The 26,815-nt window shown below is 30.2% G+C and overlaps 1 protein-coding gene across 1 annotated transcript; it reads right to left on the bottom strand.

Moving 5' to 3' along the window:
• Window positions 1–22,018: 22,018 nt before the first annotated feature.
• Window positions 22,019–24,244, bottom strand: LOC139898940 (laccase-17-like). The gene is made up of 5 exons (XM_071881743.1): window positions 24,122–24,244; window positions 23,896–24,047; window positions 23,548–23,792; window positions 23,338–23,469; window positions 22,019–23,238 (listed from the first exon to the last, which is right to left on the bottom strand). The coding sequence occupies exons 1-5, from the start codon at window positions 24,242–24,244 to the stop codon at window positions 22,151–22,153; spliced, it is 1,740 nt and encodes a 579-aa protein (XP_071737844.1). The 3' UTR covers window positions 22,019–22,150.
• Window positions 24,245–26,815: the final 2,571 nt, after the last annotated feature.

Below are 26,815 nucleotides of genomic sequence, written 5' to 3'. Positions count from 1 at the left end.
CTCGTGTGAACTTATATCTTCTTGGATTCTTTCCGGCAATCCTTTCACAAACGCGTCGATCTTCTCTTCCTCATCTTCGAATGCTCCCGGACACAATAGGCACAATTCTGTGAATCGTCTTTCGTACGTGGTAATATCAAATCCTTGGGTTCGTAACCCTCTAAGTTCTGTCTTGAGCTTATTGACCTCGGTTCTGGGACGGTACTTCTCGTTCATCAAGTGCTTGAATGCTGACCACGGTAGTGCGTACGCATCGTCTTGTCCCACTTGCTCTAGAAAGGTATTCCACCATGTTAACGCAGAACCTGTGAAGGTATGCGTAGCGTACTTCACTTTGTCCTCTTCAGTACACTTACTTATGGCAAACACCGATTCGACCTTCTCGGTCCACCGTTTCAATCCGATCAGTCCTTCGGTTCCATCAAATTCCAAAGGTTTGCAGGCAGTGAATTCTTTGTAGGTGCATCCTACACGATTTCCTGTACTGCTAGATCCAAGGTTATTGTTGGTATGTAGCGCAACCTGTACTGCGGCTATGTTTGAAGCTAGAAAAGTACGGAATTCCTCTTCATTCATATTCACGGTGTGTCGAGTAGTCGGTGCCATTTCCTTCAAAATAGTCAAATGGAACAAGTTAATCATACAGAATATTAAGAGTAGTTAATAGTATTTCGTAGCATAATATGAACTCATTTATAAAAGCTTTTTCTTCATATTAGCGTTTTATAAGTTTAAATTCGGGTAGTACCTACCCGTTAAGTTCATACTTAGTAGCTAATATACAATTCAACTACTACAATTCTATATGACAAACTGATTATAATAATATTTCGCGTTCAAACTTTTACACAATATTTTACAAACTTACAATACCGCTTATTTTACATATAGCATGAAATATAGCACACAATAAATTTGATACAAGATGGTTGTGAAGATAATTCTAGCTAGTACACAAGTCGTTCAGCAAAGGCAATAAAGACACGTAATTCATACGTCCAGAAACAAGTCATGCATTCTGGTTTTACTAGGATTACTTCCCATCCTTGGTCTTGTGGAACATAACCATTATGGCCATTGATAAGACAGCGTGTTGTAACGTCGTCAAAGGGACGAGGGTTACGTAATGTCCAACAGTCCCGTAAAAATCTAAAAACCTCATTTCTTACCCCAATTACCGACTCCGTCACTTGTGGGAACGTTTTGTTTAATAGTTGTAGCCCGATGTTCTTGTTCTCACTTTGGTGAGAAGCGAACATTACTAATCCATAAGCATAACATGCTTCTTTATGTTGCATGTTAGCCGCTTTTTCTAAATCACGAAGTCCAATATTCGGATATATTGAGTCAAAATAATTTCTTAACCCATTGCGTAAAATAGCATTTGGGTTCCCCGCAATATATGCGTCAAAGTAAACACATCGTAACTTATGGATTTCCCAATGTGATATCCCCCATCTTTCGAACGAAAGCCTTTTATAAACCAAGGCATTCTTGGAACGTTCTTCGAATGTCTTACAAACTGATCTCGCCTTAAATAGTTGTGCCGAAGAATTCTGACCGACTCTAGACAAGATTTCATCAATCATGTCTCCGGGTAGGTCTCTTAAAATATTGGGTTGTCTATCCATTTTGTGTTTTTATACTGTAAAATAGACAAGAGTTAGATTCATAAAAAAAATACTTATCAATACAAGCAATTTTTACATATATCATAAAGCATAAGCACACTATATTACATATATTACACCACACGAATACAACTATCTTATTCCGACTCGCTCGTTTCTTCTTCTTCGGTTTTGGTTCGTTTTGCCAAGTTTCTAGGGATATATGATGTTCCCCTAATACGAGCTGTCGTTTTCCACAACGGTTTAGAAAAACCTGGTGGTTTAGAGGTTCCCGGGTCATTGTTACAACTTAAGGGCTTCGGGGGTTGACGATACATATAAAGTTCATCGGGGTTGGAATTAGATTTCTCTATTTTTATGCCCTTTCCCTTATTATTTTCTCTTGCCTTTTTAAATTCAGTTGGGGTGATTTCTATAACATCATCAGAATTCTCGTCGGAATCCGATTCATCGGAGAATTGGTAATCCTCCCAATATTTTGCTTCCTTGGCGGAAACACCATTGACCATAATTAACCTTGGTCGGTTGGTTGAGGATTTTCTTTTACTTAACTGTTTTATTATTTCCCCCACCGGTTCTATTTCTTCATCCGGTTCCGATTCTTCTTCCGGTTCTGATTCTTCTTCCGGTTCCGACTCTTCTTCCGGTTCCTCTTCGGGAACTTGTGAATCAGTCCACGAATCATTTCAATTTACATTTGACTCTTCATTATTATTAGGTAAGTCAATGAGACTGGTTCTAGAGGTAGACATCTATCACATAATATCAAAAGCGTTAAGAGATTAATATATCACATAATATTCACATGTTAAAAATATATAGTGTCCAACAAAATTTGTTAAGCAATCATTTTTCAAGTAAACACGGTCGAAGTCCAGACTCACTAATGCATCCTAACAAACTCGATAAGACACACTAATGCAAAATTCTAGTTCTCTAAGACCAACGCTCGGATACCAACTGAAATGTCCCGTTCTTATTGATTAAAAACGTTCCATATTAATTGATTTCGTTGCGAGGTTTTGACCTCTATATGAGACGTTTTTCAAAGACTGCATTCATTTTAAAATAAACCATAACCTTTATTTCATCAATAAAGGTTTAAAAAGCTTTACGTAGATTATCAAATAATGATAATCTAAAATATCCTGTTTACACACGACCATTACATAATGGTTTACAATACAAATATGTTACAACAAAATAAGTTTCTTGAATACAGTTTTTACACAATATCATACAAGCATGGACTCCAAATCTCGTCCTTATTTAAGTATGCGACAGCGGAAGCTCTTAATAATCACCTGAGAATAAACATGCTTAAAACGTCAACAAAAATTTTGGTGAGTTATAGGTTTAACCTATATATATCAAATCATAATAATAGACCACAAGATTTCATATTTCAATACACATCCCATACATAGAGATAAAAATCATTCATATGGTGAACACCTGGTAACCGACATTAACAAGATGCATATATAAGAATATCCCCATCATTCCGGGACACCCTTCGGATATGATATAAATTTCGAAGTACTAAAGCATCCGGTACTTTGGATGGGGTTTGTTAGGCCCAATAGATCTATCTTTAGGATTCGCGTCAATTAATGTGTCTGTTCCCTAATTCTTAGATTACCAGACTTAATAAAAAGGGGCATATTCGATTTCGATAATTCAACCACAGAATGTAGTTTCACGTACTTGTGTCTATTTTGTAAATCATTTATAAAACCTGCATGTATTCTCATCCCAAAAATATTAGATTTTAAAAGTGGGACTATAACTCACTTTCACAGATTTTTACTTCGTCGGGAAGTAAGACTTGGCCACTGGTTGATTCACGAACCTATAACAATATATACATATATATCAAAGTATGTTCAAAATATATTTACAACACTTTTAATATATTTTGATGTTTTAAGTTTATTAAGTCAGCTGTCCTCGTTAGTAACCTACAACTAGTTGTCCACAGTTAGATGTACAGAAATAAATCGATAAATATTATCTTGAATCAATCCACGACCCAGTGTATACGTATCTCAGTATTGATCACAACTCAAACTATATATATTTTGGAATCAACCTCAACCCTGTATAGCTAACTCCAACATTCACATATAGAGTGTCTATGGTTGTTCCGAAATATATATAGATGTGTCGACATGATAGGTCAAAATATTGTATACGTGTCTATGGTATCTCAAGATTACATAATATACAATACAAGTTGATTAAGTTATGGTTGGAATAGATTTGTTACCAATTTTCACGTAGCTAAAATGAGAAAAATTATCCAATCTTGTTTTACCCATAACTTCTTCATTTTAAATCCGTTTTGAGTGAATCAAATTGCTATGGTTTCATATTGAACTCTATTTTATGAATATAAACAGAAAAAGTATAGGTTTATAGTCGAAAAAATAAGTTACAAGTCGTTTTTGTAAAGGTAGTCATTTCAGTCGAAAGAACGACGTCTAGATGACCATTTTAGAAAACATACTTCTACTTTGAGTTTAACCATAATTTTTGGATATAGTTTCATGTTCATAATAAAAATCATTTTCTAAGAATAACAACTTTTAAATCAAAGTTTATCATAGTTTTTAATTAACTAACCCAAAACAGCCCGCGGTGTTACTACGGCGGCGTAAATCCGGTTTTACGGTGTTTTTCGTGTTTCCAGGTTTTAAATCATTAAGTTAGCATATCATATAGATATAGAACATGTGTTTAGTTGATTTTAAAAATCAAGTTAGAAGGATTAACTTTTGTTTGCGAACAAGTTTAGAATTAACTAAACTATGTTCTAGTGATTACAAGTTTAAACTTTCGAATAAGATAGCTTTATATGTATGAATCGAATGATGTTATGAACATCATTACTACCTTAAGTTCCTTGGATAAACCTACTGGAAAAGAGAAAAATGGATCTAGCTTCAACGGATCCTTGGATGGCTCGAAGTTCTTGAAGCAGAATCATGACACGAAAACATGTTCAAGTAAGATCATCACTTGAAATAAGATTGTTATAGTTATAGAAATTGAACCAAAGTTTGAATATGATTATTACCTTGTATTAGAATGATAACCTACTGTAAGAAACAAAGATTTCTTGAGGTTGGATGATCACCTTACAAGATTGGAAGTGGGCTAGCAAACTTGAAAGTATTCTTGATTTTATGTAACTAGAACTTGTAAAATATATGAAGAACACTTAGAACTTGAAGATAGAACTTGAGAGAGATCAATTAGAAGAAGAAAATTGAAGAATGAAAGTGTTTGTAGGTGTTTTTGGTCGTTGGTGTATGGATTAGATATAAAGGATATGTAATTTTGTTTTCATGTAAATAAGTCATGAATGATTACTCATATTTTTGTAATTTTATGAGATATTTCATGCTAGTTGCCAAATGATGGTTCCCACATGTGTTAGGTGACTCACATGGGCTGCTAAGAGCTGATCATTGGAGTGTATATTGTGATGACCCGGGAATTTCCGACCAAATTTAAACATAATCTTATATGATTCGACTCGATAAGCAAAGTCTATTAAACCGAGTCTCATTATGTTTGAACTATTTCATGATAACATTTGACCTTTAACTATTTCCGACGATTCACGAACCTTTAATTGTAACTAAGAATGTAAATATAAATAATTATATATAAAACTAATTATATTAGTATTAATGAACTATTAAGTAATTTTGTTATTATAAAAGATAACATTTAATAACTAAAGATTTTCATTTTGAATATATATAGTATATTGTATATAAATGATTCAAACATATTTTACCAACGTTATCAAAATATTAAATGTACAATGTTATACTTTGTAGTTAATTGTTTAATATACATAATTAATCATCTACTCAACATTTAAAACATGATTTTATATATATGGTAGTATACATATATACATAAATATAACTATATATATATGATTTTATACATAATTATTATATTATGTATATGTAGAAATTTATAATATATCTATGATGAAATAATGTACTATTTTAATAGATATATATAATACTTACATATATAAAACATTTATATTTTTCATAATTACATACATAAGTATAATATAATTAGTATGTAAATAAATATTATAATATATTTATATTAAAATGCATAAATATATAATATTCAGTATATGTTACAATACATATTACATAATTATTAAATATTACATAATAATAGATGATATTAATAAATTAAATTTAAATACAAATATAGTTGTTGTAGTAATGTTATTTGTATCGTCAAATATCAATATTTGTATTCATAATATCACTTTATATCATATAAAGATGAAATTGGATGTATAAATTAGATTATTATTACTAATATTATTATTATCGATAAAATATTAATATTATCATAATTAGTATGGTATTATTATTATTATTATTATTATTATTATTATTATCATTTTTACAATTATTATTATCATTAATATTATATTTATCATTATTATTAATTTTATTAATATTATTAGATATTAATAGTATTGTTATTATATATTATTATTATTATTATTAATTAAAAAAAAACAGTAGGGATCTATATTATACGCTTGACCTCTGTATCCTTTATCTCTATTATTATTATTTTTTTTGTTTCTTTCCTGCTCCAAACTCGTGAACCTGTGTTGACATTTTCTCCATTTTTTATCAACCGATCTCTATTATTACAAAATGATTATGTATAATTGCAAATCAAATAAAAAGGAAATCCAATGGGATTAAAGAGCACAGCGATATTTTTTTTTCTTCTTCTCTGCACGCTCCAATTTTTTTTTCTCTTAATTCAATTTCGAATAAAGTTTCAAAATCTAAAAATGCAGAAAGGTTAGAAATCTTTCTTTGAATCTATCTGCAAAATCTCAACTCTCAAATCTTTATATCGATCTTGAATTTTGAAGTCAAAGTTTAGTTTAAAAAAAGTCAACAATTGTTCTTGAGACAAATTCGCGTTCGTGTATATGTTTCTGATCAAATTGACGATTCCAGTAGTTTTTATACATGTTTAGAAAACTATTTCGTGTTATAAACATTATCTATAATGTTATCTATTACGAAATCAATTTTTTTTGTTTTGTTCCAAGAACCGACGCTGCAGTAGGCCTTTAGTGTTTTTTTTTTTTTATTTTAGAACCCAAATTATTATTTTTTCTGTAATGTTTTGAAGCTTTAAAAGGAACCCTGATTTTTTTTTTTTTTTTTTTTTTTTTGGTTATTGATGTTTTGTTGAATCCATGAGACTTGTGGAGAAGAAGAGGAATAGAAGAAAAACAGTTTATATATAAAATTTAAATTCGATATTAGTACAGAGAATCAGAATTGGTGGGATGGTCGAGAGTGTTTGCGTGTGAGCATGTGGTCACGAGATCGAGTCCAGAGGACGGTAGTTTCTTTTTTTTTTTTGAAACTCTTTTCATGTGAGGTAGTTTTCTTTTCTAATTTTATTATTGTTATTATATATTAATTATTATTAGTATTATTATTATTATTGTGATTGTTTTGATTGTTATTGTTATTGTTATTATTAGTATCATACTTGTTATCATATTTGAAAGTATTATAGACATTACTATTATTATTATGATAGGTATTAATAATATTATTATTAGTAATAAACTTATCATTTTAGTATTTTATCATCATTAGGATTATGATTATCATTATTATTATTATGAAGGAAATAAAAATATATTATTATCATCAATATTAGAATTTGTACCGGTTTATAAATAATAGTATCATCAGTACATTTACAATTAATAATATCATATTTATCAGTATCATCATTAATATTTACTAGTATTATTATGATTATCATTTATCATTTTATAAATATTAGAACCCTTATTATTAACATAAGTATGGTATTAGTATTAATATTATTTTAGAGTTATTATTATTAGTATCATTAACAGTTATCATTTTCATTTTTTTTGCTATTAGTATTATCATTATTAATAAAATTATTATTATTATTAGTAAATCATTATTATCTAAATTATTATTTTAACAAATAAATCTTTTGTACACTATATATATACTTATGGTATATACTAGGATTGTATTAATAATTCACATAACAAACTAATAAAATTTCATAAATACAATACTAACCACAAATATATGTATATAAATATATTAATGTCACTATTTATATAAACGTAAATCATTATAGATATATATACATAAAATCGATATATATATATATATATATATAAAATATAACTTAAAATATAATATAAGTATACGTTTTAAAATAAAGGTTAGAATAAATTCTACAAAACTATAATATATAAATAATACATATTAATAAATGAAATTTTGTAACTTACATTATACGTATTAATATATACACAATTGATATAGGTTCGTGAATCCGAGGCCAACCCTGCATTGTTCAATGACGTCATATGTATTTTTACTACAAAATACAGTATCGTGAGTTTCATTTGCCTTTTTACCCTTTATATTTTTGGGCTGAGAATACATGCGCAACTTTTATAACTGTTTTACGAAATTGACACAAGTACGTGAAACTACATTCTATGGTTGGATTATCGAAGTCGAATATGCCCCTTTTTATTAAGTCTGGTAATCTAAGAATTAGGGAACAGACACCCTAATTGACGCGAATCCTAAAGATAGATCTATCGGGCCCAACAAGCCCCATCCAAAGTACCGGATGTTTTAGTACTTCGAAATTTATATCATGTCCGAAGGAGGATCCCGGAATGATGGGGATATTCTTATATATGCATATTGTTAATGTCGGTTACCAGGTGTTCAATCCATATGAATGATATTTTTGTCTCTATGCATGGGACGTATGTTTATGAGAAATGGAAATCTGAAATCTTGTGGTCTATTAAAATGATGGAAACGATTGTTTAAGTTAAACTAATGAACTCACCAACCTTTTGGTTGACACTTTAAAGCATGTTTATTCTCAGGTACGAAAGAAATCTTCCGCTGTGTATTTGCTCATTTTATAGATATTACTTGGAGTCATTCATGGCATATTTCAAAAGACGTTGCATTCGAGTCGTCGAGTTCATCAAGATTATTATCAAGTCAATTATAGTTGGATATATTATGAAATGGTATGCATGCCTGTCAACTTTCGATGTAATGAAAGTTTGTCTTTTCAAAAACGAATGCAATGTTTGTAAAATGTATCATATAGAGGTCAAGTATCTCGCGATGTAATCAACTGTTGTGAATCGTTTATAATCGATATGGACTTCGTCCGGATGGATTAGGACGGGTCTTCACAGTTGGTATCAGAGCGGTGGTCTTAGCGAACCAGGTCGTGCATTAGTGAGTCTAACTGATAGTCGTTAGAATGCATTAATGAGTCTGGACTTCGACCGTGTTTGCATGTCAAAAGTTTTGCTTATCATTTAGTGTCGAAAAATTATTTACTTATCATCCTTAAAGTCTAAGACACGTCTTACTGCCTTTATTGCATAGACAGTGTATAGTTAAATTCATATCTTAGCGTATCTGTTATTGTTACCTTTGCCTGACAGCTTCCGTAGATTCCTCCGTAGCTTATGGGATTTTAGTATTATATATGCATATGTAAATTATGTATTGCAGGGTACTAATCTACATCCTATAATCTATTTCTTATCGAAAATCCTTCATCTGATCGTACGAGATGAATCCCTCAACCAGTTCGAGTCCATCTGATTTCGATAGCTATTTCGATAGTTATTCCGACAGCTATTTCGATATGGATTTCCACTCGAGCTCCGAAAGCAGAGTAACCGGAATGAATCGATCAATTAGCCATCATCTATTCTGAATGAATTGGAGATGGGTTCGTAGTCGACTTAATCAATGGAAACGCGAAGAAGGCGATCATTTCCACTAACCAAATTCACCTCTTGACAATGGACCTAAAACGTTTACCGGCGAACCTGTTCGAGACACCATTTTCTCTCTCATTTCCAAAGTATCTCATCACGATCATATACTATCTCAGATTCTAAACCTCATTCATCCGCTCGTCCGAACCGACAATCATCCCGGTGTAATAGAAGAAGTTAACGAACTTCGCGCATAAGTTGTAGTCTTGGAAAATATGGTGCAAAACGTACCAGCTTCATCCAAATCACCGGCACCAACGGTACCACCAACAACCCAAATTTCAATATCACATGCCTCAACATCTCAATCTATACCTCGAGTATAATCATCATTCTACATGACATTCTACATCAGTTATCTTCGTTCGACATGGTGATTATGTAATCTCTAATGTTTTAGAGATTATTTATTCTAGTTCCAACTGAAAACTAAATGAGTTTAATATCATGTTAACTCATTAAATTCATGATTACATCTGAAGAAAATATATATGTATATATGTTTTCATAAAGATTGTAATTAAAAATTCTTTTGTACAAACTGTTAATAATAAAAATATTTTAACGGGTAGGTAATACCCGAGGAATATTTAAATTTCACATTAATAAGTTACACTGTATATTCTTCGAATCTGATTCAACAGTTATTCACTATCCTATTTACAACCAGCGGGATACTTATCCGTTCACCAAAGAATAACTATTTTCATTCAAATTCAATTTCATATTTGAATTTTGACCTATCAGAATCCAACAAGTGGCATAATGAAGAAATAATGGACACAATAAAAATTGATTAGAAACAAACTAATTAACAATATTAAATTTTATTAAGAAACCACGCTAACAAAATCCTAGCTAACTGTTAATTCCGTATTACATTTTATTTATCGCAATTTATTTATCGCAATTTATTTTATCGCAATTTATATTCTCGCAATTTTATTTATTGTCATTTAATTTCTGTTATTTACTTTACGCACTTTATTTATCGTCATTTAATTTCTGTTATTTATTTTACGCACTTTAAATATCGGGACACGTATACAAGGTTTTGACATATCATATCGACACATCTATATATATTATTTGGAATCACCATAGACACTCTATATGCAGTAATGATCGAGTTCTCTATACAGGGTTGAGGTTGATTCTATAATAATATATATACTTTGAGTTGTGATCGAGTCTGAGACATGTACACGGGTCACGATACGTATTAATTAATTCAAATATTATATATTAAACTATATATGAATGATTGCACTGTCAACTGTGGACTATCGACTGTGGACTAATAACATTGGACAATTAAAATGAATTAAAATATTGAATATAACATATGAAACTAAACAATTCTTCAAGTTTGCCACTTGATTTCGTCTTAAACCTCATTTGTATCTTCACGATTACATTCTGCGTTCAAACCTTTCATGATTCTTGAAAACACCTCAATCGATAGGATGAATCAACCGCACTTCATCTACGGAAGGAAAGATTTATGCATATAGTTATGCACCTGAGAAACTCTCGGCAATTGAGTAAAAGTTCAACACGTAGCCGCGTCAGATCCTTTGGCATTTATTAACAAAAACAACTTTGCGATCCCTTTTCAAAATTAGCCAATTTTGTCACAACTCCAACAAGTCAACTTCGACTTTTCGTACGAAACAACCTTATTATAACGTTTATATATACGCGTGCTCTTTTATTGTTACCAGGTAACCTTTCATATTCCATCATATTACCATCAGCGTTTAATCATCTAAAAACACAATTCTCCTGAAACCACCTCGGATTAATAACCGATGATTCAGATATCATAGCATTAAATGCAGAGGAAACAGAAAAATGGTAGATGGTCTAAACGGACAAAAGTTTGATGATAAAGAAAGGAGTGTTAGGAACGCTCGATAGAAAATTGGGTATTGAAAAACAGATTGAGTTACCCATGAAGGAGACCAAGGACAAATACAAGGACCAAATCCTATATTCAAAGGATTCAGGTAATTTTGGATCCGTTGAAATCTTTAGAGAATATCTTGCTCCGAAGTCATGTTAAAATCTTGCGGAAAATCTTTCTCCATCAACCGTCGAACTTAGAAATTCCAAAATATCATCATCAATATCTTTGATATTTCTGAGGATATTTTCATAAATATTCTCGTCCGAAATTATATACCTCTTCGTACTTCCTGTGTATCAATATATTGGAAACATTCAATAGAAAATATAGTACCGAAAAGCAGATTATGCGAAACTATGAAGAAAGCCGTGGATAAATCACAAAGAATAAGTTTGACTTCAAAGAATCCAAATAATTCAATGTCTGCTAAAGTCTATAGTGAATAACTTGCTCCTTACTCTAAACCCTTGCAGACAATAGTTTCTATCATCCTCTGATCTTAGATATTCTGAGATATTATCGTACCTTTCATTATAAATATCCTCCATATTTCTGGAGATATTTTTATAACTATTCTTATCTGAAATCATTAATCTTTTCGTGCTATCAGTATTACATCATATAGAAACTGTTAGTTTCTATATTCTGTAAATTTTCAAGCTTAAAATATGAATGTTATTGTAGTAATGATGGGAACTGATGCATGAGTTAGTATAATATAATGACACTTGATCAACGTGATTATATTACAGTAAGTCATGCTGAGTTTCTAAATGAAACGTGATGATTCACAGATCATAACGTCATCATGTGCCATGTTACATAACTCTTTCATCCTACTTAACTCCGTAACAAATCAAGAAAATGTATTCTTGATGGTTCTATCTTCCGTGATGTTGATAAATTTGAAAATCAAATCGTGCTATCACGTTCCTTCATGCTTAGAACATTATAATCATTCGAAACTCTATATCTATAAATTCTGGACCATTATTCGCTTGAATTGAAGTCGGGAAGAGAAAACAAAAGCATAGAGCTTTGAAATATAAGGGAGAATATAAAGTCCGATAACAACACATAAATTACAAACCGTGTATATCAATGTTTATCGCAACATAAAGACACGGGATAATTAAAAACATTATAATCCCGAGGGCGAAGTAGAAGAAAGCAGATTCCTCTGGTGGAAGTTGGAAAAGGAGAATGATTGTTGCGATAGTAAGGATGAGGACAAGGATCAGAACTGGATTAATCATTTTCAGAATCTTTTGGATGTATGAACTAAGAAAGAAAGTATAAGAATGGTGAGAATAATGGAAAGGAAGAGCTTAATTTATACTGGAAATATCAGACGTAGTAATCGGGGCAGATCACCGTATTTAATTAAAGAGATCTTAATTTCCATAAATCCCGAAGAATCAGATTTTATAGATCTTCAAGATTTTCTTTAAATCCCTTAAATTCCGGAATTCAACCAAGGCAATGTCAAAAGTTAAGACGCGCCTTATTTTCTAAATTCAAACCTGACTACGTCAAAAGTTAAAAACAAATCTTTGTTTCTCATTTCATCCTTTTGTGAATAGCTTCATTCGCACTCTTCGAATAATTGAATTATTTTTATCCATATTACTCAATGATGATAAAACTCAAGTTATCAACTCATATTCGTCAGGAAAACATATTTATTGTTAGCTATGACGACCTCACTCAAATTTCGGGACGAAATTTCTTTAACGGGTAGGTACTGTGATGACCCGGGAATTTCCGACCAAATTTAAACATAATCTTATATGATTCGACTCGATAAGCAAAGTCTATTAAACCGAGTCTCATTATGTTTGAACTATTTCATGATAACATTTGACCTTTAACTATTTCCGACGATTCACGAACCTTTAATTGTAACTAAGAATGTAAATATAAATAATTATATATAAAACTAATTATATTAGTATTAATGAACTATTAAGTAATTTTGTTATTATAAAAGATAACATTTAATAACTAAAGATTTTCATTTTGAATATATATAGTATATTGTATATAAATGATTCAAACATATTTTACCAACGTTATCAAAATATTAAATGTACAATGTTATACTTTGTAGTTAATTGTTTAATATACATAATTAATCATCTACTCAACATTTAAAACATGATTTTATATATATGGTAGTATACATATATATACATAAATATAACTATATATATATGATTTTATACATAATTATTATATTATGTATATGTAGAAATTTATAATATATCTATGATGAAATAATGTACTATTTTAATAGATATATATAATACTTACATATATAAAACATTTATATTTTTCATAATTACATACATAAGTATAATATAATTAGTATGTAAATAAATATTATAATATATTTATATTAAAATGCATAAATATATAATATTCAGTATATGTTACAATACATATTACATAATTATTAAATATTACATAATAATAGATGATATTAATAAATTAAATTTAAATACAAATATAGTTGTTGTAGTAATGTTATTTGTATCGTCAAATATCAATATTTGTATTCATAATATCACTTTATATCATATAAAGATGAAATTGGATGTATAAATTAGATTATTATTACTAATATTATTATTATCGATAAAATATTAATATTATCATAATTAGTATGGTATTATTATTATTATTATTATTATTATTATTATTATTATTATTATCATTTTTACAATTATTATTATCATTAATATTATATTTATCATTATTATTAATTTTATTAATATTATTAGATATTAATAGTATTGTTATTATATATTATTATTATTATTATTAATTAAAAAAAAACAGTAGGGATCTATATTATACGCTTGACCTCTGTATCCTTTATCTCTATTATTATTATTTTTTTTGTTTCTTTCCTGCTCCAAACTCGTGAACCTGTGTTGACATTTTCTCCATTTTTTATCAACCGATCTCTATTATTACAAAATGATTATGTATAATTGCAAATCAAATAAAAAGGAAATCCAATGGGATTAAAGAGCACAGCGATATTTTTTTTTCTTCTTCTCTGCACGCTCCAATTTTTTTTTCTCTTAATTCAATTTCGAATAAAGTTTCAAAATCTAAAAATGCAGAAAGGTTAGAAATCTTTCTTTGAATCTATCTGCAAAATCTCAACTCTCAAATCTTTATATCGATCTTGAATTTTGAAGTCAAAGTTTAGTTTAAAAAAAGTCAACAATTGTTCTTGAGACAAATTCGCGTTCGTGTATATGTTTCTGATCAAATTGACGATTCCAGTAGTTTTTATACATGTTTAGAAAACTATTTCGTGTTATAAACATTATCTATAATGTTATCTATTACGAAATCAATTTTTTTGTTTTGTTCCAAGAACCGACGCTGCAGTAGGCCTTTAGTGTTTTTTTTTTTTATTTTAGAACCCAAATTATTTTTTTTTCTGTAATGTTTTGAAGCTTTAAAAGGAACCCTGATTTTTTTTTTTTTTTTTTTTTTTTTTTGGTTATTGATGTTTTGTTGAATCCATGAGACTTGTGGAGAAGAAGAGGAATAGAAGAAAAACAGTTTATATATAAAATTTAAATTCGATATTAGTACAGAGAATCAGAATTGGTGGGATGGTCGAGAGTGTTTGCGTGTGAGCATGTGGTCACGAGATCGAGTCCAGAGGACGGTAGTTTCTTTTTTTTTTTTGAAACTCTTTTCATGTGAGGTAGTTTTCTTTTCTAATTTCTTTATTGTTATTATATATTAATTATTATTAGTATTATTATTATTATTGTGATTGTTTTGATTGTTATTGTTATTGTTATTATTAGTATCATACTTGTTATCATATTTGAAAGTATTATAGACATTACTATTATTATTATGATAGGTATTAATAATATTATTATTAGTAATAAACTTATCATTTTAGTATTTTATCATCATTAGGATTATGATTATCATTATTATTATTATGAAGGAAATAAAAATATATTATTATCATCAATATTAGAATTTGTACCGGTTTATAAATAATAGTATCATCAGTACATTTACAATTAATAATATCATATTTATCAGTATCATCATTAATATTTACTAGTATTATTATGATTATCATTTATCATTTTATAAATATTAGAACCCTTATTATTAACATAAGTATGGTATTAGTATTAATATTATTTTAGAGTTATTATTATTAGTATCATTAACAGTTATCATTTTCATTTTTTTTGCTATTAGTATTATCATTATTAATAAAATTATTATTATTATTAGTAAATCATTATTATCTAAATTATTATTTTAACAAATAAATCTTTTGTACACTATATATATACTTATGGTATATACTAGGATTGTATTAATAATTCACATAACAAACTAATAAAATTTCATAAATACAATACTAACCACAAATATATGTATATAAATATATTAATGTCACTATTTATATAAACGTAAATCATTATAGATATATATACATAAAATCGATATATATATATATATATATATATATATATATATATAAAATATAACTTAAAATATAATATAAGTATACGTTTTAAAATAAAGGTTAGAATAAATTCTACAAAACTATAATATATAAATAATACATATTAATAAATGAAATTTTGTAACTTACATTATACGTATTAATATATACACAATTGATATAGGTTCGTGAATCCGAGGCCAACCCTGCATTGTTCAATGACGCCATATGTATTTTTACTACAAAATACAGTATCGTGAGTTTCATTTGCCTTTTTACCCTTTATATTTTTGGGCTGAGAATACATGCGCAACTTTTATAACTGTTTTACGAAATTGACACAAGTACGTGAAACTACATTCTATGGTTGGATTATCGAAGTCGAATATGCCCCTTTTTATTAAGTCTGGTAATCTAAGAATTAGGGAACAGACACCCTAATTGACGCGAATCCTAAAGATAGATCTATCGGGCCCAACAAGCCCCATCCAAAGTACCGGATGTTTTAGTACTTCGAAATTTATATCATGTCCGAAGGAGGATCCCGGAATGATGGGGATATTCTTATATATGCATATTGTTAATGTCGGTTACCAGGTGTTCAATCCATATGAATGATATTTTTGTCTCTATGCATGGGACGTATGTTTATGAGAAATGGAAATCTGAAATCTTGTGGTCTATTAAAATGATGGAAACGATTGTTTAAGTTAAACTAATGAACTCACCAACCTTTTGGTTGACACTTTAAAGCATGTTTATTCTCAGGTACGAAAGAAATCTTCCGCTGTGTATTTGCTCATTTTATAGATATTACTTGGAGTCATTCATGGCATATTTCAAAAGACGTTGCATTCGAGTCGTCGAGTTCATCAAGATTATTATCAAGTCAATTATAGTTGGATATATTATGAAATGGTATGCATGCCTGTCAACTTTCGATGTAATGAAAGTTTGTCTTTTCAAAAACGAATGCAATGTTTGTAAAATGTATCATATAGAGGTCAAGTATCTCGCGATGTAATCAACTGTTGTGAATCGTTTATAATCGATATGGACTTCGTCCGGATGGATTAGGACGGGTCTTCACATATATACCAATAGTACATACATCTAAAAGCTGTGTATTGTACGAGTACGAATACGGGTGCATACGAGTAGAATTGTTGATGAAACTGAACGAGGATGTAATTGTAAGCATTTTTGTTAAGTAGAAGTATTTTGATAAGTGTATTGAAGTCTTTCAAAAGTGTATAAATACATATTAAAACACTACATGTATATACATTTTAACTGAGTCGTTAAGTCATCGTTAGTCGTTACATGTAAGTGTTGTTTTGAAACCTTTAGGTTAACGATCTTGTTAAATGTTGTTAACCCAATGTTTATAATATCAAATGAGATTTTAAATTATTATATTATCATGATATTATCATGTATGAATATCTCTTAATATGATATATATACATTAAATGTCTTTACAACGATAATCGTTACATATATGTCTCGTTTAAAAATCATTAAGTTAGTAGTCTTGTTTTTACATATGTAGTTCATTGTTAATATACTTAATGATATGTTTACTTATCATAGTATCATGTTAACTATATATATATATCCATATATATGTCATCATATAGTTTTTACAAGTTTTAACGTTCGTGAATCACCGGTCAACTTGGGTGGTCAATTGTCTATATGAAACATATTTCAATTAATCAAGTCTTAACAAGTTTGATTGCTTAACATGTTGGAAACATTTAATCATGTAAATATCAATCTCAATTAATATATATAAACATTGAAAAGTTCGGGTCACTACAAAGACGAATCTCTATTCTTCATGTCAGTCTATTACGATAACTTCTCTCATACGCTTCAGTAATTGGATTGTTTTATTCATATTATTCAACGGTGATAAAACTCTATTTATCAACTCATATTCGTCATGAAAACATTTTTATTGTTAGCCATGACGACCTCGCTCAAATTTCGGGACGAAATTTCTTTAACGGGTAGGTACTGTGATGACCCGAAAATTTCTGACCAAATTTAAATTTAATCTTTATCGTTTTCGATACGATAAGCAAAGTCTACAAAACTGAATCTCAAAATTCTTGAACTATTCAATTATCCTGTTTGTTCGACGATTCACGAACGTCATAACATGTATTATATAAACATAAGAGTTTTCAATATATACGGAATCATGCGAATAATATTTATATATGAAATGATAAAAATTTACTATTAAACGATGCTTTTCAAATTAAAAATTTTACGTATTAAGTCGTTTTATTTTTATGATATAATTTTTGTAATTTTTTTAAGAAACGAAGTTAAATTAAAAATGTACAATTTATAAAGCACGACGTACAACAACGTGTAGCTTAAATAGTTGAATCGAAATTAATTCATTTACTATTCACATGAATAGTAAATAAAACCGAAATTAATTAATTTACTATTCACACGAAAAAGACATGATTGAAATTATTAATTATAAGTTACATAAAATACTCCTGAAGTATTTTAAAAATACGACTTTTAAAATCTTAATCGATTTGATTTTATTATTATATTATTATATTCTACTTTATTATATTATTATATTATTATATTATTATTTTATTATTATATTACTACTTTATTATATTATTATATTATTATAATTATAAACGTACGATTTCTTTTATTATTATATTATTATTTTATTACTTTATTATATTATTATATTATTATAATTAAACACGTTTGATTCCTTTTATTATTATAATATTATTTTCTAACTATATATATCGATCGATCGATCGATTGCAGAAACACACACACATATATGTACATATATATTTATTTCATATATTTTTATTCTGTAATAATTCTAGTGCAATATTCAAATTAAGTATTAGTAGTATACATAAAATACTAAGACGGAGTTATGCTCGGGTGATTTTCAAAACGGATTTTATGAGCGGGATAGAGCTAAGGAAAATTATGGGTTATAGCTTTGGAGGTTATGGCTAATGTTCATGGGTATTATTCGCAAGTCAGACCTAGTGTTTATCATCTCTGTTGCGTCTACGTACTTTCCTGCAATATTGAATCACAATATTGATACGTGAGCATTCATATCTTATCTTTTATATATTAATAGTGTATACATGTCTAGTGCTCGAGTATATATGTTTATGCATGCTTGTATGCTAAATTTCGTCGTTAAACAGTTTATAATGAATCACAAATTAAATACATATATTACTGATAAAAGGTATATGATATGCATGTTTTTGAAAAGCTGGCGAAAAATCAATAACTTTTCATTTAGAAATCGCGTAATTTCGGTGAACGAATTAAAAGATATGATCAACTGAATTATGATTGACATTAATTGAAATTGCTCTTGAATCTGCAATTGATATTTAAACAACTTATTTGTAAGATTGATAAATTAGATTTTTGAATATTACCAGCCGAGTGAATGAATCCTTATATAAGGCACGTCTCGTTTTATTGAACAATTGTCAAAATTGACTATTTTATCATGTTTTAAAGCCTTATAAAAACTATAGTCTAATTTTACAAGAATTGGGAAACTATGTGAAATGTTAAAATGTTTCGATTGCCATGATCATTCAACTATAGTATTAAGTCAGATTGACTTTTTGAAATGACTTTTGATAAACTTTTGTATGTTGATCTCGAGCATTAGGATTGTGATACACTATGACCTGACCTAGCTTGATAGACATTTATTAACCAACATATGTTCTCTAGGTTGAGATCTACGGTTATTTGGTAATCAGAGTTTCAGTCACATTTTGGTGAACGACTTTATATGCTGCTAAGGTGAGTTTCATTGCTCCCTTTTTAATTGCTTTTGCAATCTATATTTTTGAGCTGAGAACACATGCACTTTATTTTAAACGCAATGGATACAAGTACATACTAAATTCTACATCGACTTTGAACCGAAAATCCCTTAGCTTTGGTAACTAGTAACTGCCATTTATAAGAACTGGTGGGCACGAGTAGTAGCATATGGATCCATAGGGCTTGACATCCCCGTCTGTTCCAGGTATAGAAACCCTAGCCTGAACTTTAAAATAGACGTATGCTATTTGAGGTTAGTACACGTTAGTTTGCGTGTATTGTACATGTTGGTTGCATGTATATTAAAACAGGGGTACTTATTAAAACGTTAAAGTTTAGTTACCAGGGTGCTCAATCTTGTAGAATATTTTGATAAACGTTTCTGGATGAAACAACTGAAATCTTGTGATCCACCTTTATATACAGATTATGTGCAGCACTAAAACTATGAACTCACCAACCTTTGTGTTGACACTTGTTAGCATGTTTATTCTCAGGTTTCCTAGAAGTCTTCCGCTGTTTGCTTATATGTTAGACAAGCTATGTGCATGGAGTCTTACATGACATATTTTTCAAGGAAACATTGCATTCACCAAATCATCACCATGTATCTTATTTTGACTGCATTGTCAACGGAAGTATTATTGTAAACTATTATTTACGATGATTGTCTATATGTAGAAATCATCAGATGTCGAAAACCTTTGATTTAAATATTCATTTATGGTGTGCCTTTTCAAAAGAATGCAATGTTTACAAAACGTATCCTATAGAGGTCAAATACCTGGCAATAAAATCGATGAACGACGTGTTCGTCCATATGGATTTGGAACGATCGTCACACAAACGTTTTCTATGCTTTTCCAATTTGTTACTAAAGAATGAATATATATTTTACCTTATTTTATTATCTTGAATATTCTGATGCTACCATAACCTACTCAACATTTAATACGTAGTAATTAATATGAAATAACTTTATCAAGTCACAAATATAGGTTGCGTTTGCATACATAATAAGCATTCCTTTTAAAAATAAACATTAGCCCGTGGTTTTTTTTTAATAAAGTATAGACAACATAATGAAAACAACCTAATACTATTTTTGGTCAACTTAACCCATGTTGGTACAACAAAAGACACCTTCTTCATTATTGGTTTTGGGTCAACCCAACTCATTTTGTTACACTAAAAGATATCTTTTTTCCTTATTGCTTTTGAGTCAACCCAACCCATTTTAACGCACCAAAATGATAACAGTGAAACCTTTACTAAATTAACTAAAAGACTAAATCGCTACTCATTTTCATGACATGTGACTTAAAATTTGGTAATGGTATCTTACCTCGAACGTGTAAGTTGCGCTTAAATTAGACTCATCGCTTGTAGTGGCTTCGCATTGTCATATCCACCTCTTATGAACCTACATCATTAGAATTTGTTTGAGTTATAAGAAACATATTTAATAAGTAGCTAAAAGACTACCATCAAAACTTATTTCAAACATTACTTCAACGTGTTAATAAGTTTTAACTATTCATTTTGAATTTTATCAAATAATTGATATTGATATGCTTATAAAATGACAAAATTTCTTACATATATTTTTTTTTTTAAATAGATCAATTTGTTAACAAAGAACTATACTTACTTTAAGAACTTAGATTCGGATGAACTCGAAGACACCAAACAACTTAATCAAGTGATAATTTTAAATGAAAGACTCTTTATAACCTTTCACTTTTATTTCCATTCTCACAATTCTTTCCTGAGTATCAAAACATTTCACTATCTGAATAGCTACTTGCACAATCAATCTCACTACCTCCTATTTAACAACCCTCTTTATTGAAAACCAAGTTATTCTTTCAAACCTTTTATTACAAAATCGATCTCAATACGGACTGTAGGAAATTATAATTTAATCTTAATACTAATGACATCATCATCATGGCTTCTAATTTTTTCTTTTTAATTTTGATTTTTTTTTAAAGAAGGAAATAGGTTGTTTAATGATGTCATCATATTAGCCATTTATAAGATAGTATTAGATATAGATTATAATATGCGATATAAGTTAAAATCGGTTAAAATAGATCGTTTTTCTATACTTTAAAATGTATATCAAACATAACATAAACTATAAACAATTCAAATCAGATATATTTTACAAAACAATGTCTTATTGTGCTTTACATAGAAACAAACCCATTGAACAGCCAAAAAAGCTATGTAAACAATCACTCACAAATACATAACTTAAAAAATCGAAAAACAAAAGACTCGTCGAGTCAAAGTCAACACTTTGGGTTCAAATAAAGTCAAAGTCAACATTTTGGAAGATCAGAAGGTGGTGGAGGTAACTTTTGATTTGGTAGCTTCCCATCCATTACAGCCCATACCATTTTCAAACCCCAACTCAAATGAATCTCAATATGACAATGCATAAACCAAACACCAGGGTTATCAGCCCGAAACCGAATCGCAACCCACCCTCCCGAAGGCACACCAACCGTGTTTCTTTCAACCGGGTCAACAAGATTGAATTTGGCCGGGTCAGTAGCCGAATTAAAGTTGCCCGTTCCTTGACCCACAACATAAAAGTTAAACCCGTGAAGGTGAAGCGGGTGGCTTTCGGCTCCTTGAATACTAGTCCCTTGCATCACGAGCTCCACGGTTGTATTGTATGGTAGGACCACCACTTTTGTACCATGAGAAACCACGGTGTTATTCGGTGGTGGGCCCGTGTAATTAAATTTATTAACAGGAAAAACTGGAAAATTCGTGGTGAAAAGCCCGTTTGATTTTCCAAAATAACGGGCTTGAAGAAGTGCGGTTGTGGGCATGGTAAAGGAAATGTTGTTAACTGACGCCGAAAATTTGGTGCCATTGGGCCCTTGACATGTTTGATTTTTCGGGCAAGGGTCAGTCCCTAGCCCGACTGTAAAAAAATAGTGGTTTTGAACGGTTTGTGGAACTTTAGAGTTTCCTAAACTATGAAATTTGTTGGTCCAATTGGCTACGTATGATGTGGCATTGATAGCTGGGAGTGAAGGTAAGGGTAGGTTTTTGATCGAACTATTGGAGAATGATGATGACACTTTACTGTTGTATTCGAGAACACCAGCAACAGTGGTGTTATCGAAGGTTCCAGAAGCTGCTGTCGAATAAGGTCGGGCTGCCATCATGAATTTTGCATTGGAGTTGATGTTTTTGGTCTTTAAAAGCACATTGGTCGTTTGGCCTGGTGTAATGAAGATTGTGTCTGTTTCAAATGGCTTAACGTAACTTGCATCAGCATCGACAACTGTAAAAGTATGGTTTGTAATTTTGAAAAATAGTTCATCATTGAGAGCAGCGTTGATCATGCGAAGGAGATAAGTCTTCCCGGGCTTAACCTTAAGACGAAAAGTTTCTGCATATATAATAAATAAAGTTATTATTTTCTTGAAAGATCAACAAATTACTAAAATGTATAAACTGGATGTGTCAAAATGCATTATTAATAAGGCACCTTTTGGTGATGAACAATTGTATAATGGGCCAGGAAGCCCGTTAAAGGTAAAAGCGTCTGAATTATTTGGGCCAGCTCCGGTTTGAAGGGCCTGACTGATCACAGCCTCTGTATCTCTCTTCCACCACTCACCTACCAATTAAAACTACATTATTCAGTACAAGATTCAAAATACTAATATTTAAACAAAAGGTGATTTTTATTATTTACCAAATATAATAGGGACTTCCTTGTAAGGCTTCACAAAAGGGTATGAAGTGTTATGCCTAGGGAGAATAACAATTGGGCCGTAAAGGGTTGATCTAATCCACGAAATATGGGCATGGTACCAAAGGGTTCCTGTCTGACCAACAATGGTGAAATTGTAAACGTATGATTGGCCCGTTTGAATTGGGCATTGTGTTATGTATGCTGGCCCATCAGCCCATCCACTTCGAAGTTGTCGAATTCCATGCCTACACTCATAGCAAAAAATTAAAAAAAAAAATACATTACAAAATTGTGTCATTGTAAAATTTTGTTTACATTGACAGCTTTTAAAATATAATCAAAACTTACCAATGGATACTGATATTGTTTGAGACATGATTGACAACTTTTATCACGAGTCTGTCGCCTTCCCTAGCGATTAGCCGTGGGCCCGGGAATTGACCATTGACGGTTATTATGCTTTTGGTGTGACACAATCTTGTCACATTTTTCATCCGTATCTGAAAATGCATACAAGTATTAGATAATCGATCGACAATATAAAGTTATAAAGTATTGACACGATGACACTTACGTCTAGCTTATAGTGTCGAGTAACAGGGGATGCATCATGTTTCGCTATCACGATATCAGGGTACAAGCAAATAAAGCATGAGAGGAAGAAAAAAGTAGCCAAGAAAGTTGATGGTATGCCCATTTTGAATTGTTGTTTGCTTTTAGTAGTTATTGTAAAGTAATTGTAATGTAATGATGGTTAAAACATTTGGAGGTAGTGGTATATATAGGATGTATGTACGTATAATTGTGAAGAACACATATTTACCTACTGCATGTGGCCCAATTATACATTGGAGTGGTGTTAAAGTCAATTTACCTGATTTTGACTTGTATGTCAACTCCTGTATAATTCTAGTATGATCATGACTATCTTACTCTTTTTTTAGGATTTGAAAGCCACGCCTTCTTATATGAACTGAGCATATACTAAAAATAAAATAATTTGGATAATACTATACTAATAACGAATTACAAATCATTAACAAATCTTTGGACTATTAGTATATAAGTAATACGTGGCTCATTAATCAAATGGTTGTGCGTTCATGTTTCTATAGAAATATGTAAAAATTTATTACATTTAAGTTGAGTGTGGTAAGCTTATTTAACAATGATGATAAATATAAGATCATAGCTATAAGTATCTATACTTTCATAAATATCAAATTCTTGTGACTTTAACAATATCACATATATATCTATATCTATCTTATACATGCCGTTAAAACAAACACACACACACACACACACACACACACACACACATATATATATACATATTTTTTTAGACATCAGTTTGGGATTACCCAGGGAGACTAAATCACCCTCGCGTTCATCTTCCGTAGTTGCATAACCCGCATTTAACTACTACCCTGAAGGAAACAGGACAATCCGAGGGCATGACCGGTAAAACCCCCCAGGATCCCCGTTGCCCCGCACTAAGCGAAAGGCGATCTGGGTGGATACTTCATGTCATGGATAACATTGAGTGTAATGTTGCAGCCCAGTAAAGTCGAACTCCTGACTTCGCGCTAAGAGAGTCAGGTCACTACGAGTTGAGCTACAACTCAATGTTATATCTTATACATATTAAAACACATAATGTATACTTGGGGGGGGGGGGGGAAAGTAAGTTATAGTTTTCATATGGCAAAATAAGGAAGAAACGGAAATTTAATTTAACCGTTAATTTTGTTAATCAAGGCGATAAAGAATGGTTACAAAATTGCTTAACAAATCAAATCTTTTAGTTACAAATGGTATGGTACAATATAATGATGAATGTTATAGGGTTAAACTATAGTTAGGTTGTGATAGCGTAAATTCAACAAAAACAGGGGCCTTAACAACTTCCATTCCAATCGACAAAGATTTTGACATCGTACCCACCTTCCTTATAAGCAAAAGTAATGAAAAACATCTATGATATGATACTGATAGAATTGAAGTTGACCCGTATCAAATTTGGAGAATTGTTAACAAGAATTCTAATTTGAAAAAAATAAATAAATAAATAAACGTTCAGATTAGAATTTGAGAATTGAACCGAAATTTTGAGAACCGAACCGGTATTATATGGTCTGGTCCTCGGTCCGGCTTTTTGCTATAAAATGGGACTCCGAAGGAACCGAATCGGGTTAATTTGGTCTAGTCCCGTACCATTCACAGTTCTAGAATTGATAGTCTAGTCCAAGGATAGCCACCTAATCATGGGAACTAATATGTAGTACCAAAAAACTATCAATAGGTTAACACTTAACAGTTGGATCGTAGTATATTTACAAGAGGTTTCAAAATCAAATTTTACATTAAGAAAAAGGTAGAAATGATCACGGTAACTCGGTTAGATAATATATATCTGAGTAAACTATTTCTAATTTCCAAATTGACTATTGAAAAAAACCGTATATATTTACTACAGTATATAGTATATACTCTAAATTAAGGATAGTGATAAGTGATATAGTCTCTTTTCATTCTTTCCATTAGATTATTTACGGCTAGCTATATCCTTATTAGGTTCGAGCTTAAGGGGGTGTTTGTTTGACTTTATGTTTAGAATCAATATTTTAATAATCACGTTTTCATATAGTAAAACATGGATGATAATGTTAGGATAGAGCGTCTAAATATATAGGTTCCTTTCATTTAAGACTTCTCTCTGGTTTTCGATATGGATGTAAGTTTATACTTTTTAGTCAACCTACAAGATGACTTCACACAAACAGAGCAAACGCCTTTTTTTTCTTTTTTTCTTTTTTGTTTTTAGCTGCGAAACTTCATAACTCCCTAACCAAATGCCAAGAGAGACATTACAAAGAGATAGCGAGACAAGTATGCCAACTAATACAACTTTTTTTTTTAACTGCGAATTTTCGCATCGAATACTCTCATTTGCAACTGATGGTGTGAAACAGTACCTTTATTTTATGAACGGATTTGAGTTATTTTGCTACACGAATTGTTTTATTGTATATATGGTGTTTTAATGAATTCAGGTTGATTTCGCACATATAGGCAACTAGTCCTATCCGCGTAGTTCATTTTGTTGGTAAATCCGGTTCGTTCCACAGGGAGACAGTGTTTAATGGTTTTTAATAGTCTTTGAAGTTAAAATTATTTAAAGGGGGTTTTAGATTAGGAATTTATATTTAGCATAACATAATAATAAAATATAACTTATTCTTATATTTAATTGAACTACATATTA

This window comes from Rutidosis leptorrhynchoides, chromosome 3, assembly GCF_046630445.1.
Source record: "Rutidosis leptorrhynchoides isolate AG116_Rl617_1_P2 chromosome 3, CSIRO_AGI_Rlap_v1, whole genome shotgun sequence".
Lineage (NCBI taxonomy): Eukaryota > Viridiplantae > Streptophyta > Magnoliopsida > Asterales > Asteraceae > Rutidosis > Rutidosis leptorrhynchoides.
Note: the sequence above shows the minus strand (reverse complement) of the source record. Positions and strands in the feature narration are given on the sequence as shown.

Bases quoted from the DNA above. Each gene is read 5' to 3' on its own strand.
- LOC139898940 (XM_071881743.1), bottom strand. From the start codon at position 24,244: ATGGGCATACCATCAACTTTCTTGGCTACTTTTTTCTTCCTCTCATGC. The intron at 24,048-24,121 runs GTAAGTGTCATC...ATGCATTTTCAG, and splicing joins CTCGACACTATAAGCTAGAC to ATACGGATGAAAAATGTGAC. The intron at 23,793-23,895 runs GTAAGTTTTGAT...CTATGAGTGTAG, and splicing joins AACAATATCAGTATCCATTG to GCATGGAATTCGACAACTTC.